Below are 17374 nucleotides of genomic sequence, written 5' to 3' on the forward strand. Positions count from 1 at the left end.
AAGGACAAATGAAATCGCTTGGTGTCCTAGACTTTAAAGTGTGCTTGGTGTTCTTAAAATACATTAATGACACCAAAATAATATGCTGTATTTTCAAGACGTACATATGAACTATCCAGCACTTTTACTGTAACTGGCAGTCCAGATGTCTTGGTAGTAATTTGGCTTTTCATGATGAATGTACTAAAAGCAAGTAACTGGAGAAGAATATCAGTTCCTTTATGTTAATAAACTTGCTGTGGTTGTGTTGTTTAGGGTTTTTGTAATCAAATTCTTAAGGCCTCAGAGTTTCTTATTCTACTTGCACCCTCCTTTTCCAGCAAAATCTTGTCTTCAAAGCTCCTGTACGTCCATTACTAATAGCTGACTTCTATCTAACCAATGGAAAGATGTAATAATTCTTTCTCATCTGCTTAAATATGCATAATTTATGATGGACAAAGTAGGATATGGTCTGTTATTCCTTTCTAAGCACTTGAACCCTATTAAAATGTATTTTTATTTCTTTTGGCAGTTTACAGATATGGAATTGAGCTATTTAGTTCAACTTTTGGGAAGGAAGTGGGGCTCTAATGAATTAATTCACTGTCCACCGTAATGGAACTTTTCTTCAGGAAGAAAAGTAAGCTTCTTGCCAGCTATGCAGGATCCCCCCTTGTTCTGGTGGTAGAACAAGAATAACCCCTTGAGCAAAATGTAAGTGTTTCATAATGATCAAAATTTACAGCATTAGAAAGCTGCCAAAAAAGCAACTTCTAGCTGAGGCTAAATTGGCCTAAAATGAAAACTTGCAAAGCTTATAATTGACTTTTTTCTTTCTGTTTCCCATGACTTTGTTGTCATATGCCTGTGGCAACTTCTTCTGTTATTACCCATGGTGACAATAATGAGTCTGAACTATTTATGATCATCAAAAGATACTGAGACAAAGATTTTAAGTATGATTATTAGAGGAGGAAATTCTGTAGCTTCACACAGGTGGAATGATCTTCCTGGATGCTTGATTTTTATTTTTCTTCTTGCTGCTTCTTTGCTCACTGACTTGGGAGTTAAGTTGTTAGCAGCAGTATTTCACTGGATTCAGATCTTGAAGACTTAAGTATTTGTGGTATTTTGCTGGTGTAGCTGTGTTATGAATACAGCTGCATGATGTATGGTGGTATCACAAAAGTAGTCCAAGTCTGATTAAACAAGTAACTGCCCTTTCCAAAATAAATTCTGTTCCTTCTTGGTGTTCAAGGGAATTAGGCTAAGTGAATTCAGTTTGTTTTACTGTACTTGAGAGTACAATTTATTTCCCTGTTAGCTCTGCAGGGCAACAAGGGTTAGTACTGTGCTGAGGACAACTTGCTTCTCTCAGATGGCTGCTTCTTGCTGGAAGCTGAATCTAGTTTCCATCTTCTTGCTCAAACAGGACTACTAGGAAATAAGAAAACTTGTGACAACTTACACTCTGGCACAAATGGCACAAAATTACCTAAATGAAACGAATGACATAAGCAAGCATGTTCTTCCAGTCTAAGTAAAACTGTTGAAGTACATTTTGCTGTCAAAAATGTTGTGGCATTACTTCAGAACATCAAATAAACCACTACCTGTTTAAAGCCTTGAATTTGTGTGTTTGAAGTCTGTCCCTTAGTGGGCATTTAAGCTGCACCTGCAGACCATACACATATGTTTGTACTTTCTTGAAGGAGCAAAAGCAGAAGCTTACATTCAAACAGTCTGTGTGCACCAGAAGTTACAGTTAGTATGTGAGTCTGCATATTTTATAGCCTACTGTTGTGGTTTGTGTAATCTTCACCCCCAAATTATAAAAAATTTAACAGGCTAGACCTAAAATAAAGCTTGGCCAGTGCATTTTCTTAGACAGGTGTGGTTTGGTTTTGAGTTTTTCAATTTAGAAGAAAATCTCAAAGCTTTTTCCAAGTTCCATTTGTTTCAGAGCCAATAACTGCATTTGGAGATTGAAAATCTATTGAAAAGCAAATTACTGAAACAACAAATACCAAACACTTGGTATTCTAGAAGGCAATAATTTTTTAATTAGCCTTCCCAAAAAACGTTCCTCCCAAACTTGTGCACTACATAAAAGTCCTTAAGGAGTAGTGATTATCCTCTCTGATACCAGTCTTGGCTTTTATTTGATATCCTTGAAGTTTTCTCATTGTGAGTGTAAACTGTATTACGTGTTCAGTGTTCTGTTTTAACCATGGCATGTCTCCCTAATACACACGTGCACAACTTTTTGTTTTGGGGCTGTTTGTTTCAGGAAAATCTGTAGAAACACAGTTCAATTTGTCATTTTGTGTTCAGGATTCAGAGACTTGTTCCATTGGGTTTTCAACTTTGAGTATTAGAGTCTGAAATGCAGACTAAGTTTGTTCCAAATAACAATGTATGCAGGTAAAAGAGAGTGAAGTGAGCTATCTGCATTGCTGTGGACTATGAACCTGGGAATCAGATGGTCTATGGTGACACTGTAGCTCTAAACTATTCTTAGCTGTTGCCCATTCTCTGCACTGCTTATGGGTTTGTGAATGAAGACACAGTGCCAAGCTAAGGTACTGCTCTTATGGGGCAGAAACCAACAATTTGGTAACCATTAGATACACAATAAAAAAGATACATTAGAGAGGCTATTGGAAGTTGAGGGCCTGGTTTGAGGATGTGAAGCTATAGAAGGTGGTGGGAGAAACACCTTGAGCTTGTCTTTTATTCAAGGTTGAACAGAAGCAGGCAAAAAATAGTCCTTTGTGTCTACCTTTATATCCATCATGATCTCCTAATTAGGTAAAGTCTTCACAGAATATACAGGGACATACTGACCATTCAGGTTAGTTGATGTGCTGCTTGCTAGCAGTGCTTACTAATATACAAGAAGTTAAATTAGTAATGATATATGGCAGGAGCCGTTCCAGGCTTTGTTCGAGCAGCATGCCTGCATCCAAGCTAGCCAACTCAAGGTTGGTTCTAGCAGCTGGAAATGACTGGATGATTCCTATACCCATGTTCAATCCTAGGAAACAAGGGAATTAACAAAGCACCACCCATCTTGAAGTTTCCTTGAAATCAAGGGATTTAATGAAAAAAGATTTAAGGTCTCTGGTTCCATATGTACTGTATTTTTATTGGTGCAAAACTGTGCAATCAGGACCATCAACCCTGTGCCTAATGACTGCGGAAAATGAGTCTCTTCTAGTGATACAATCCTAGTAAATTGTCCTATATGGTTTTTTTGCAAGAGACAGAATAGGTTGGTTTCAGAAGCCAAGTAGTCTTCGACTCATTGTTTGCAAGCATATATTGCATCAACAAAATTTAACCATCCCCTGGAAAAGCAGGAAATTTCATATAAAGGAGAGGCTACAAGTAAAGTTGGCCAAGAAACAAAAATTGTGTTGTGAAAAGTTTCAAGGTTACATTGCTTGTTTTCATTCTGTGTTGCAGCTTGGGAACAAAGTCAGTCTGGAGCAGTCAATAGCTCAGTCAAGGTCATGTTCGAGGCTGTCGTTTGAATGTTGTGTTTGTGAGTCACAACTGCTATACCAGTAGCTTCCTTGGGTAGTCGTACCTTTTCCAAAATGCTGTTATATACATCTTTCGGACAAAATAAAAAAAAAATCCTCTAAATTGATATATATGCATGAAAAACTTGAGTTGCTATGCATTTCTCGGATGTTTCTGTTCTCTTTGTCTTGAATGATGTACAACCTTCATACAAGTGCTGGAACTTTTCTGAGAGACAAGGCTTAGAAATACACGTGTAGGCTCAGAGATGTGTCAGGAGTACCTCGTTGAATCGTAGAATCACTTAGGCTGGAAAAGACCTCCAAATCCTCAAATCCATCTGTTAACCCAGCACAAGTCCACCTCTAAACCATGTCCCTAAGCACCACATGAACATGTGTTTTAAATACCTCCAGAGGTGGTGGTTCCACCACTTCCCTGGGCAGCCTTTCTCAAGGGTTGACAGCCCTTTCAGTGAAGGAATTTTTCTAAATCTCCCCTGGCACAGCTTGAGGCCATTTCATTTTGTCTTACCGCTTTTTGCCTGTGAGAAGAAGCCAACCTGCACCTGACTATGGCCTCCTTTCAGGTCGTAGAGAGGGGTAAGGTCCCCTCTGAGCCTCCCTTTCTGTAGGCTGAACAACCCCAGCTCCCTCAGGTGGTCCTCATAAGACTTGTTCTTCAGTGCCTTCCCTAGCTTTGTTGCCCTTCTCTGGATATGCTCCAGCACCTCAATTTTTTTTTTCCTTACAGTGAGGGGCCCAACACTGAACACAAAATTCAGGGTGCGGCTTTACCAGTGCTGAGTACAGAGGGATGATCACTGTCATGCTCCTGCTGGTCACACTATTTCTGATACAACCCATGATGCCATTGGCCTTCTTGGCCACCTGGGCACTCTGCTGGCTCATATTCAGCAGCTGTCGACCAGCACCCCCAGTTTCATTTTCACTGGGTGGCTTTCCACTCTGCCTCAAACCTGTAGTACTGCAGGGTTGACACGACTGAAGTGCCGGACTCAGCACTTTACCGGGTTGAACTCCACCTTCACATATCATTAGAGAGCAGAATTTTGATGTATTTTCTGTCTTCAGCATCAGCTACAACTGTCATTTACTGCAAGGACTATCTTAATGCTGTGTTGACAGAGGTCTCCCACTTTTTCTTCTCCCCTTTTGTCTTTGAATTTTTCAGCTAAAATTCAGTATCAGTTCTCTCCAGTGGTATCACTCAGAGCTTGCACAACATGCAAAAAGGAAGATCTTGGGGGGGGTTTGCTGCATAGTTTGCAAAGACACAAATTCTCATGTGTGGCAAATTCCAACATTATTTTGCATTTCCATGGCTTTTGAAATCATTTTTGTAGCTCTCAGTAATGACCCTTATAAGGTACTATGTTCATGCAGTAATGCAGATTAATTGGGGAACCCCAAAACAATACTGGGGGGGGGTAGAGGAGGGGTGTTGGTATTGGCAGTGTTAGGAATGGGAAGCCGATTCAGCCATCAGGACTTGTTCACTAGTGAGTCTTTTCACAGCATTTATCTAGATGTCCATATATGCATCTTATTTATGCCTCACTTCTCTCTCTCTCACCTTCTCTGTACTCTCTCTCACCTTCTCTGTAACCACATTATGGTTTGTCTGTTCCAGTACACTCATTTTGCTTTTTAGGATCGTTGTAACAGTTGTTTATCTTTTTGTTTGGTTTGGTTGTCAATTTTTTTTGTTCGTTTGGTGTTTGGGGTTTTTTTTTGCTTGTTTGTTTTAGTGGAGAGGTGCTTTTACACACTTGCCAGGTTTACAGAAGCATTTTTCCAGTGTTCAGAATTAACAGAGCCAATCTTGTCTTGCACCTTTCTTTTACACATCTTCATTTGCTTAGCAAAGGTGTGTCTCTTCCATGCAGAATTTTAGTTTACTGCTGCTTCTCTTGCTGGTAAAAAACCATTTTCAAAGCTGTATACAGATTAGCTTCTGTCTGAATAGTGAAACTAAAGCGCATGACTCTTAATAGAGAGGGAAAACTTAATTAACAAAGCCCATATGTAATAGAAAAAAAAAAAGGAAGAGGATAGAAAAGTTGTTTGACGTTTTTGCTTGAGTAATCTTAGGATTTTGTCATAAAGCATAATAGGTGTACAGTATTGAAGCTGAAATCTCCTTTTCTGGGCAAGTCTGAGTACCTCTTAAAGCTGATTTTAAGGCATACCTTGTAATCTTTTTGGCTAATCTGGTGGTGACATAGTGTGCTTTTAAAGTATGGTGCAAAGATTTAGAGAGAATTATTGCTTGTATGGGGAAAAAAGGGAAAAATCCCTAATTTCAGGATTAGGTTGTAGGATTGGCAGTTAAAGCACAGGCGCTCATTTTTTCCTTGTAATCTGAGCAAGTAACTGTCAGACACAGTAATCATGGAAAAATAATCCCTCTTGTGTAGCATTTTTATAATGCTTTTCATTGTACCTGCACATTCAGCCAAAGTGAATTGGGAAGCCTTGTGTTAGCTGGGACTGTCACCGGCTGTCCCCTCTGCAGGAGTCAACATTGCTTTGCTCCTTGAAGACAGAAGTGTCAAGGTAACTGCAGTATACTACATAAAAGCTACAGCTTTCCTCATAAATCATGCTACACATGACTTAAGGTCTCATTATCTGTGGAGAGGGACAGCCTGGATGATTGCTGCCCTAGAGCAAGACTGGATGCAGAATTTAAGGAGGAACAGCTAGATAATTTCATATCTTCTTGCTTTAACAAGCGTTCAACAGTCAGAGGGCCATGATTAAGGAGTATAAGCTGCTAGTTATATTTTGGCTTTCTCTTTTGAGGTAGCAAATGGTACACCCTCCGAAACCAGCACAAACGTGTACCAACAGTGAAACTGATACAAGTCCAAGTTCTTGGCTGTACTTGAACGAAGTGCTATCTGTTTGAAAACCTGTTTAACATCCCCTCTCAAACGCCATTGTGCATTATTGTTATTCCATCTCTGAGATAAATGCCCTGATTGTGGTAAAGTTACTTTCATAATATGGAGACGGGATATGATTGTAGCATATATTTGTGTTGCCTTGATCCCTCTCGTTGCAGAGAGTTAAGACTTGCCACACCTGTGGTCACTGTAAATAGCTGCAGTCATTGGAGCACAATTGTATTTTTCTGGAAGAGACTGGAAAAGTTTGACCTGATGCACTCACTTTTTATTATATGCCTATGCCTGTGCAGTTCCCAGCACAGAATTTGGCCCTTGTCGAAAATACCTTTTGGCATACATCAGTTATATCTAAGCCAGTAGAAACTTGCCTATAGCTTTGGCTGAACAGTAACTCAGTCTTGTCTGGACTCCATTTTTGGTGGAGTGGCAGGGAAAAACTGTTCTTTTTTGAGCCAACTCATAAAAAAATGTTTCTTGCTTTAGCATGATTTTTAAAAAGAAACTAAGAAGTTTATATTAAATCATTTATGGTTTTAGAGTAAGCCTACAACTAAATAATAAATATTGGGTGATAGAAAGCATGTTCATAAATGTTACTGCTATAAGGGTCTGTGTACCTGGGAACAACAGCAGTGATGTAGTTAGAATAATAAAAAGGGAAATTAATAAAACTTTTTCAAGTTTCTCTTTACTAGAAAAAAAAAATCCAACTTTTTGAGCCAATGGTGCCAAACTTGTCAATTGCCAATCTGTGACTTCATGTTGTGAAAAGGAGGCTCTTGAGACTGGATAGTTACCAGCAAAGAGATTTGTATCCAGCAGTGGTTTATGTCATTTGTTAAAGCATTTCATCTGCCATGATGGCACTGAAAACCCAAAGTGGATTTTACAATCTTTTCTTCTACTTAGCAGTTTACAATGGCATGTGGACACTCCTATGTTTTACCAGACAGGATGTATTAATAAACTAAATAAAGTTTCAATAGATTCAATAAACTAACCATACAGAAAAAAAAATCAGTTATTTTTCAGTCAGTTCTCCAACACATTTGTAAATATGGCTTATAGGCACATACTGCTGGGGTTTTTTTTAGTAAGTGCACATTACAAAAAGGTGTTAATGTTTTGTTAGGTGGTCAATGACATTTAAATTAAAGTGTGCGTTTTGCAGATGGGATTATGCATTTTAAGACAGGAGTCTCAGATATTATTGCAGGAAAATAATTAGGCCATACTTATTTGGTTTACTTGAGTTTACTGATTTACAATGATGATGAATTAATTAATTTTACTTGCTTCTTATCTATATAGCTAGAAACACAGGTCTCTCATTTTTGCTATCAACTGTTTATTCTCATCAGAACAGCTCTGTCTCTTACAGCGGATGTTAACTTGACTGGTAACTTCAAAGTTCTTGTCATATTGTGCCTATTTTGCCCCATGGCCAGCCACTTTTATGCTGCAGATCAGCACCTTATACTTTTGCTCGTCCTTTGCCACTTCTACTGAATCTATCACTTTACTTCCTTTTTCTTGTAATGCCTTTCATCTCTTCATCGTGTCTTTGATACCCAGTTGAAGATGGGAGGATGTTTGTGTGCCAAGAACAATTACATTCCTTTTATTTTTACTCCTTGAACAACTTTTCGTTCTGTGTCTTTGGACTTTACAAATACTGTCTAGAAAGGGATCTGTGGCAAGCTCTACAACTTTGTACATGCCGGTACCTACCTGAAATCTTCATCCTTTTTCTCCTCTCCTGAAGTATGTTAACATATTCGATGGCCTCCAGGTCTGCTCTTGCAGACTGCAGAACATAAAGTGTAGTTGTTGTCCTCTTATAAATGCAAAAAAGTTTTATTGTGTCAGTGCCCAATAAGCTTGCTCTCATTTTCACATCCAAGTAAAACTTGCTGTGTTTGTTTTTATAACCAAAAAACAAAACAAAAACCTTTTGGATTTTGTCTTGTTCTTTTCTCATTCTTTAGCGACTCCTCTTTTATTTATTCCTACCCACCTCTCCCACCCTTAAGTCAGTTTTCCCTGTGTCCCAGCACCTTCCTGGGCTGCTTTTGAACAAATTGTTTATATCATACCTGTATCTCCCCCTTCATTTATGTTTTTTTCTCACATTGACTGCATGGCAAAAATTGTCAGCAGCAGTTGATATGAAATAGAAATATAGGTCTGATCTTTAAAATTGTCTAAATTGTCACTAGCCTATTTGTTATCAGTATAATGCTGCAATTGTGCTGTACTAGGCATGTTAATACTGGTAATTGTATATCTGTTGTTGATACTAGTAACTTGCAAGCTCTGATGAGTTTCTAGAATCAACAGTCATTCTAAGTGACCATTGAGGACTAGCTGTTTATGTGATACAGGTTCTCATCTTTGAATCCATATCTGAAATCAGGTAAGTGAAGATGAAAAAGGATATTTTAGTACTTACTTTCCTAATACAGCTTTTCAGTGTGAGAAGTTACTCTCATTACCCTAAAAAGAGGGATGTTTGCGTTACTATTTTTGCAGATTGGAAAGAAACATTCTGAGAGATAGTACTTGTAGCCAAAACTTTGGATGAAAACCAAGCCATTAATCAAACTGTTTTGATACAATGATACATTATCAGTGTGGACCAATTAACAGATGTAGCCTTTTGTATGCAGAAATTAGTTTTATTTTGTTCTAGTATATTTTCTAATATGGCATGCTGAACATGCTACAAAGCAGTGTTGTTAAACAGCACTAGTACTATGCTGTGCACTGAAGAATCCTATTTTGTGCTTGCCTATAACTCTTAGCAGGTGACTTCTGCCTCGTTTAAAGGTGCACTGATCTACAGGAGAGTTGTTATCAGAGTGCAAAAAAGATACACTAATGCTGACACTTAAGTTGTGCTGCCCAAGTCCCTTGAAATGACTCTTCTCAGTACTGACTGCCAGAGTTTCATAGGAAAGAATAGCAACTTAGGCAATGATCTATAAAACAGAGGTGTGAAGAGGGTATAAAGGACTCTTTGCTGGTAGACATGTGAGTAGGCACAATTTTTGCAATAGCTAGTACAGAATGATGTGTCTTCAGTCTCTGATACATGTAATGTTGGATACATTTGTATTTGCTTGTGGAAAAAAAAAATCTTGTTCTTCTGGGAAACTATTCATTCTAGAATATGCAGAGAGGGCCTATTTATAGAAGGTGAGAAAATATTTTGGGTTCCATGAGAAGTGAATAATGCATAATTCTGTCAAGTGTAAATGACTTAAAAGGAAAATGTCTATGAAATGATAAGCTACCTGGTAAATTTTTTCCTGTTAGACTTTAAATCAGCAAGGGGCATGCCAAAAATAAACTTGCACTTCAGAATTATTCTAATTTGGGATCTTAAAAATTTGGCCTTGAGAATGGAGTTTTTTCGATCTTTGCATATAGTTCTAGACTGTAAATAAAAAAATTTCTGCAAGTATTCCCCCACTGGGCTGCCTTTGTTCTGTTTTACTTCATTTGAATAATTGTCATCACTCTTAATCTGGTGAAGTAATTTTTGAAATTTCAGTTTAAAATTACAGAATATACAATTTCACATGTCATTATAAATTGTGAATGTTTGGATTTGTATTTCATTGCAGCAGAAAACAGATGTGCCACTTCAAATGCAGTAACGTGCACAAAATGTCTTGCTTTGGGTCCAGAGTGTGGATGGTGTGCTCAAGAGGTATGGCATTTTGGTTACTTACATTTGACTTTATATTTTAGTTGCTTCTAATCTTTATAAAGACTTTTAAACTGAGATAATTATAGTAAGAAATAGCAAGAAAATATATAAATTACTCCTAGAGACAGAATCTGAGAAATCATGTGAAATATATTTTGTTTCCAAAGGAGAAAATGCAATTTTTTTATTTGGAAAATTGCAGTACTTTTAAATAAAGTGAGAACTTTTTAATGCATTCCATCTGCTGTGTAGACAGGTCTGGCAGACTTAATGTAGCTTTGAGAGTTCAACAGTTTTTGGCTTCAAAAGGAAAATTGCTTATCAGTAATCTATAGTAAATTCTCACTGTATATAAAAACAAGTCTATACATATACGTCTACTACATTTAGCAAAAGGTTGTACTGACAGTGAAGTTGACTTTGATTTCACAATGTGTTTGACTGTCACAAATGGAAAAAATGATGCTTTTCTTATTTTGGCACTTGAAACTATCAATTCTGAGACGTACCACAAAAGACAGATGTTAGATAGCAGGAATTATTCTGAAATTGTTGTTGCTTGACAAACTCTAAGAATATGGGAATTTCTGGTTTTGCTAGACAGGAGAAAAATTCCAGTTGACAGCATAATTCAGATAAGGTTGGACCATTTCAAGCACTTCAGAGGGAGAAGGTTTTAGAGAATATCACTGACAGTTACTTATGCTCCTTAAGGTCACATGCAAATTATCAGTTGGAACATTGAAGTTAGCAATGAAGGTAGGTAAGTTCCTAGGGTGTGTCTGGATGAGATAAGGATTGTAAGGCATAAGGCACTGGGTAGCTTTGAGATACTCTGTCTTGGAATTATTGACTTAGTCTGCAACAGGTATAAGTAATGCCAAGGATGAGTAGAGGCATGGAGGGCTTGATTTCCAAGAAGAACCTCAGGGCATGTGTAGATGGTACAATGGATTACAATGTGTAGGGGTTCATTTTTGTGGCCTCATGTCCTGTCTTACAAAGGGCACAGTTTCATCCTGCTCCATCTGCATTTATCATGGAACAGCACTTGCTAACTTTCCAGTGCAATGGAGCTGCCATATCTCTCCTTCTGACTAGGTGCACAGATCTAACCAGGTTTCACTTCTGCTCTGCTTCTCTTGCTTAACTTCTCAAGTCAATCCTGAGAGCTGTTTGTGGAAGCTATGACTTTGTCAAAACCTCTTAGACAGCCGGTTTACCTACATACTATTCACTGTTGTGGAATGGCAAAGACCATATTAATACACATAGAAATATTCCAGGGTAAAGTTACAGGAGCATTTTTCAGCTTAGCATGCCTTGTTCATCTGAACAGTATTTTTAATGAGAAAATAAGCCCTGAGGAACTCTTGAGGTGCTCTGAGTTTATACCCACACATGGTGGACTTCAGAAAATGCTGCAAATCTATCAGGCATTACTGATAGCAATGAGAGTAGCTAAATTCTTCACACATTTAGCAGTCTAAGTTTTTAAAATGTGTATACAACAAAAAGGGTATATAAATAATAGCAACCTAAAACAGTAGTCTCTGTTGTTTACAATAAAGAAGATTATGGAAAAATATGTCAGCGGTACACTATAAAATGAGTTGGATCTTGAAAAACAAAATACATGACTGTCAAATGTCATTCTTAAGGCTCTTTCTCCGGTCTTTTCAGAATCTGGATGACTATTTATTATCTACACTATCTATGTTTGCTGTATGGACTTTTTGATTGGTTATTTCCCCCATTTATCTCTGAAATATCAGAAATTGTCCATTGTTTGGTCCCCAGCTGTGACTCAGATGGACCAATACATTGAAAAAATAAAAAGGATCTTGTCTTTTGTTTTGGTTTTTTTGCTCATAGTCAGAATTATATTAATCATCAGATTTGTGATCCAGAAGGAATTTTGCATTGGATCATTTTGACACAATTTTGGCAACTTTACCCTTTCAATGCAACAATGGGTGGGCTGCTTCTGAGATCATCCTACTACTAATCACTTTTCTGTTTCTACAAGGGCTTTTTGATGTTGGTGTCATCTTAAACTGTCCATATTGTACATGTAATACATGATTTCCTTTTTCTGGGAATTTAAATGATACAGTCCAGCAGGTCTTTGGATTTTGTGTAGTATGATAGGCAAATTCAGACTAGATAAATCTAAAGCTGACTTACGGTGCTATTATTAAATATTAGCCTGAGTAACATTACCAGTGAATACCTTGGAAAACTAACCTGTTTTGATGTCATGGGAATGTCCCTTTCTTGCTGTAACAAATTTATAGCATGGTACAGAACCTTCTTTAGTGACATAGTGACAGTATGTAATTTCCTTTTTCTCCAAAGTCAGCTTGCTGTGATTGTGCAGGATCCTGTTTCTCTTAGAAGTTCTGTGTTTTGTAGAAAAAAGTCATTGTGGCAATTATGTTTAACTTCTAATTTAAACATGTCATCATTTCCCTTATTAAAAACATACGGTTTCATGAAGTTGTTCTACAATTTATGCAATTATAGTGGCATATTTTATTGTTTCAAAGACTGTTATTTTGTTTTTCCTTTGAAGATATTACAGAGTTTTCTTCAGCTCAGATTGTTTAGTTAGTACTTTTTGTCTCTTATTAAACAGGATTTCATGGCTGGCACAACACAGAAGGGACGCTGTGACACTGTTTTCAACTTAATGAAAAGAGGCTGCCAATCAGATTTGGTTGAAAACCCCACGGTTCATGTCACAGTACCCAGTGACCATGAAACAAATACACAAGTGACACCAGGAAAAGTTTTAGTCCAACTGCGTCCAGGTTGGGTTGTCTCTAACACATTGATATTATAGTAAATTTAAACTAAATGCAATACTTTCAAGTACAGATATTTTGTGAAGAAGCATTGTGACTAATTATTTTGAAGAATGATTCTATAACATTATATTGTAGGACTGTGATAGTGTTGTTCCTATATTCAAAAACAGCAAGAAGTGTTTCTGTTAAACGTAGCTGAAGGTCAGAATGATCCAGTAAATGGAAAAAGGATTTTAGTAGTGTTTTTCTGTTTTCTGATATAGTTTCTTGATTCTTTTTCTCTAGCCACTTATACAAACAGTCTGCCCTTACATGTGTATAAACTACTCCTTACTGAAAGAAAATTGAATTATAATTCCTAAATTCATAATTTGATAAACTTCTTGTTTATTTGGTTACTTTTGAATGCATTGACTAGACAACTACAGAGACACCAGTGCCATTATATATGAAAGGACTGAATTCCTAAAGAATACTTTGGTATTCACTGCATAACATTTAATTTATAAAATATGAGACACCTAGCCCTAAAAGAAGTTCATTTGTGAATCTGAGATTTTCTAGTATATATAGTTTGCCCTCAGATGAGCTCAAGGCAGTGTATGTTCTCAGTCTCTAAAAAAACTAGTCAACAGCAGAAGTGGAAAGTGATATAAAGGGATGCAGGGTTATCTTTCATATCGTAAAATTTAATTAATTTCCTTTTTCCAGACAATTAGTGGAGAAAAATAGTTAAGAAGGATCAATCTTTGGCAGGAAAATATTAAATTATCAGAAGAATTATCTTGCTGATCTTCACTGATAATTTTGTCAGTGATGATACAAGATAATTATCTGTCAATTACAAGAAAAGAAAGCATCTGCATGAGTATAAAGCTCTGGCTTTCAATCTGTGTAGTAATAAAACTGACAAAATAACTTCAGCACTTTCTCTCCTTTCCCCATGCTGTTTCCAAATAAGTGACTGATAGGCTGCTTTTTACTGAGAAAGGGTCTCAGACACTGAGCTAGCTCTAACTCTGTCTGTAATCACATTTATTTCCAAAGGCACACTGAATTCATAGAAAAAGAATTGCTTTCTAAAATTTGGTTTCATTAACCTTTTGGGGAGTAAATAGTGAACCTAAGTTTGGGATTCCATATGCTTTGCAGAAGTTCTTGCATCAGGGAGGCAGAAGAGTGAAATTCCCAGAGCTCCAGAAGAATAACTTTTTATATATATGTATCTTGCCCATATTTTCTGCCCCAGGGAAATACACAGATATACAGCTATAGTTTTGCCTCAAAACATACACTTGATACAGTATAATTGTGCAGACAAATATGGTTTTGTTTTGGTTTTTTTTGTCACTGTTTACATATACCTAACACTTGGAAAAAATAAAAGCTACATTTGTATCTCGCTATGTGCAAACAGAAGGACTGTAAGAGTCATTTACAAAAAAGAATTCAATTTACATTGGCAAAGAGGAAACACATAAGTTACAGCACATTGAAATTCTTTTCCTCATGCAAGGCCTGATACAGACAAAGCGTGATATTTTCAGATGTGTTTTTCAGATAATGTTCGAAGGCCTATGGAAGAAGTTACTTTGTATATTGCAAGACATTAGTCTGTAAAAATCTGGATCAGATCTTTGTTACATATACTCTTTAATAGTTTTTATTGAATCCTGCATAGTTCTTCTGTAACATCTTCCTTCCTCCTATCCTTTGCTGTATCTTCATTGCATAATACTGAATTAGATTCTGCACTCATCATGTGAAGATCCTAAACTCATTTCTTTTGTGACTTCACATTTGAGGTGACATAAAATACTGATGAATTTGAAGTCATGCATTACTTTACCTACTCTGCCCATATACCAGTCACTTCACTCTTTTTGCTGACATTAGAAAATATTAGACAAGCAAAAATGGGAGGACTAGATTTAGTGGCTTCCAAAGCATTAATGTTTTTATTACATGTGAGAATGAGATGTGATTCTGCAGAAGAGACAGTCATTTATCGTCCTCAAACAGGAATTCTATTTTGTATATGCCAAGGGATGGAATTTTTTGAATATTAAAACTTTTTTAAAAATACTGTGACCCTATTGAGTTTTTTCATCAAATTATTGGAATTGGATTGGGATAAACTTGAAGGATTATTTACATGAGTTTTTCGGGCTGTGCTGTCATTATGGTTCACATGTGGTTTTAGATTCTGCCATATGACAAACTGTTTGCAGGATTCAGTTACATACTTTGAAGTGTCAACCTTGAAGTGACTGACCCCAATTTGTATGCAGATCTATGTTCTTTGTGAGCCATAACTGCCTTTTGGTAGAATGCCAAAGGGATTGCATAACCATGAATTTAAAAGAAAATGGGGAAAAGTCAGATTTTTACAATAAATTCTACAGTGCTCTTGCACGAAGAAACAAGATGTTCTGTGAAACACCCCTTTATGGCTTATTTTTGAATGAATCTTCAAGGCTTCACTTACTTGAGAGGTTTTCTTGTTTGGTTGGTTTTCTGTTTACTGACACAATTTTGTGCTGTTTGCTACAAATATAAATGTATTTTTAGTCATGTCTATTCAAAAATAGGAAATAAACTTATTTGTGTGTTGGATTTTTTTATCAGGAAGTGAAGCAAACTTTATGTTAAAAGTTCGTCCTCTAGAGAAATACCCTGTGGATCTTTATTATTTAGTTGATGTCTCAGCCTCTATGCACAACAATATAGAAAAGTTAAATTCCGTTGGATTTGCTTTATCCAAAAAGATGGCAAATATTTCTCTTGATTTTCGACTTGGATTTGGATCTTACGTGGATAAAACTGTGTCACCCTATATTAGCATTCATCCAGGGAGAATCCATAACCAATGCAGGTATGTAGTTTTTTTATATTTACTGTAGCACTGAGATGTTATTTCATTATACGAAGTACATTATTCATATGTAGTTTTAAATTTTTTGGAGTCCATCTTTGTTTCCTTATACCTTGGTTCTTTGACAAGGTTCCTAAGGATATGCTGAAAATTATTATAGAATGATTACTTCTGAAATACCTGTCGAGTGATTTCAGAAAATCAGTGTGTTTCTGTATCAGAAAAAATGTTCTGTATTTTCTTTAGCAAAACAAGCCAAAAAACATACAGCTTTGGTGGAATACTTGAATATGTTTTGCATTTTAATTTAAAGTCAACTGTTGTAGTTTCAGTTATTTTGGATATATGTTGCCTAGATTCATCACAAAGTTTTGCACTTCTGATCTCTGTACTTTCTTGGTATATGGTCATGTGTTCATTAATTCTTTTCTTAAAACTACTTTTGTTAACGCAGTGTGCTTACTTTCAGCTCATTTAATGAACAAAAGTGATCCTTTGTTTTAATTCCACAGTTGCTATGTCAATGAACTCCCATTTTAAATAGGAAAGATGTTCTGGCCTGCATTTCTTTTTTCATGACACGCCTTCTATATCTTGTACTCAACAATTACGTAAAGTAAGGGCTCAATTCCAAAACCCCTTGGAGTACAAGATTATTCACAACAAATTCAAAGCTGTATAATACTTGGAAAAGTGAATATTAATTCTTCATGCTTTCTAGCTTGTTATTGTCTTCCTAAGAAGACATGATCCAAAGTTCTGTGAAGTACCTTTTTTTAATTTCAGTGAGTTTTAAATTGGGTACTTACAGTGGAATTCATTCAATAGATATGAATCAATAGATATGTATCAAACAGTCATCTAAACCACTTACGTAGTGTGTGGAGATGGATTAGCGTTTTTAGGTCATGATTCATTTTGCCTAAAAGTAGATGTCTCCAGAGCTATTAATCCTTACAGTGCCAGTTTCTCTTCATTGGCTGGAAATTTAGTTGGAGGAGGGCAGGTTACAGTCTGATGCCTACACTGTGTTCAGCAGAAGTTAGGAGAGTTGAAACCTGCTCAGCATCTCTGAATCAAATGAGCACTTCAACTTGTGCCATAGAACACTGCTGTAAATTGGTCCCAGATCCATGACCTAAGTCCTGTGACATTAGCTTGCCTACACCAGACATCGTACTTTCTCCCTTATCCGTAATTTGAAAAAGTATTGTCTAAAGCTATGATGTTATTGCAAATGGGGTTTCCCTTCTCTTTAATAAGGTAACTGTTACTAATATCAACATTAATTTTATGTACATTTACTTGCTACTAGTGGATGTAGGAACTTAAATTTTATTATAGTTTGATCCATTAGCCTGTGTATCTAGCTATTAAATGATCACAATATTGTGGTGTGATAGCCCTTTCTCGGAATAATGAAGAGCAAAGTTGTAGTACTGCAGATATTCCAAAATATACTCCCTGAGATCATACCAACACTCCTGTTGCATGTTTTTGTTCTGTACACAAACACTCCATATATATTG

At 36.6% G+C, this 17374-nt stretch overlaps 1 protein-coding gene across 2 annotated transcripts in view; it reads left to right on the forward strand.

Moving 5' to 3' along the window:
• Nucleotides 1–17374, forward strand: part of ITGB8 (integrin subunit beta 8) — a 47538-nt gene that overhangs the window by 5842 nt on the left and 24322 nt on the right. Inside the window, exons 2-4 of one of the 2 annotated variants that reach the window (XM_071560880.1) lie at nucleotides 10075–10160; nucleotides 12799–12973; nucleotides 15599–15845. In XM_071560880.1, coding sequence (XP_071416981.1) covers nucleotides 10075–10160; nucleotides 12799–12973; nucleotides 15599–15845 — 508 coding nt within the window. The remainder of the gene's footprint in view (nucleotides 1–10074; nucleotides 10161–12798; nucleotides 12974–15598; nucleotides 15846–17374) is intronic. The other variant, XM_071560881.1, reaches the window with a different exon arrangement.

Source organism: Pithys albifrons, chromosome 7 (genome assembly GCF_047495875.1).
Source record: "Pithys albifrons albifrons isolate INPA30051 chromosome 7, PitAlb_v1, whole genome shotgun sequence".
Taxonomy (NCBI): domain Eukaryota; kingdom Metazoa; phylum Chordata; class Aves; order Passeriformes; family Thamnophilidae; genus Pithys; species Pithys albifrons.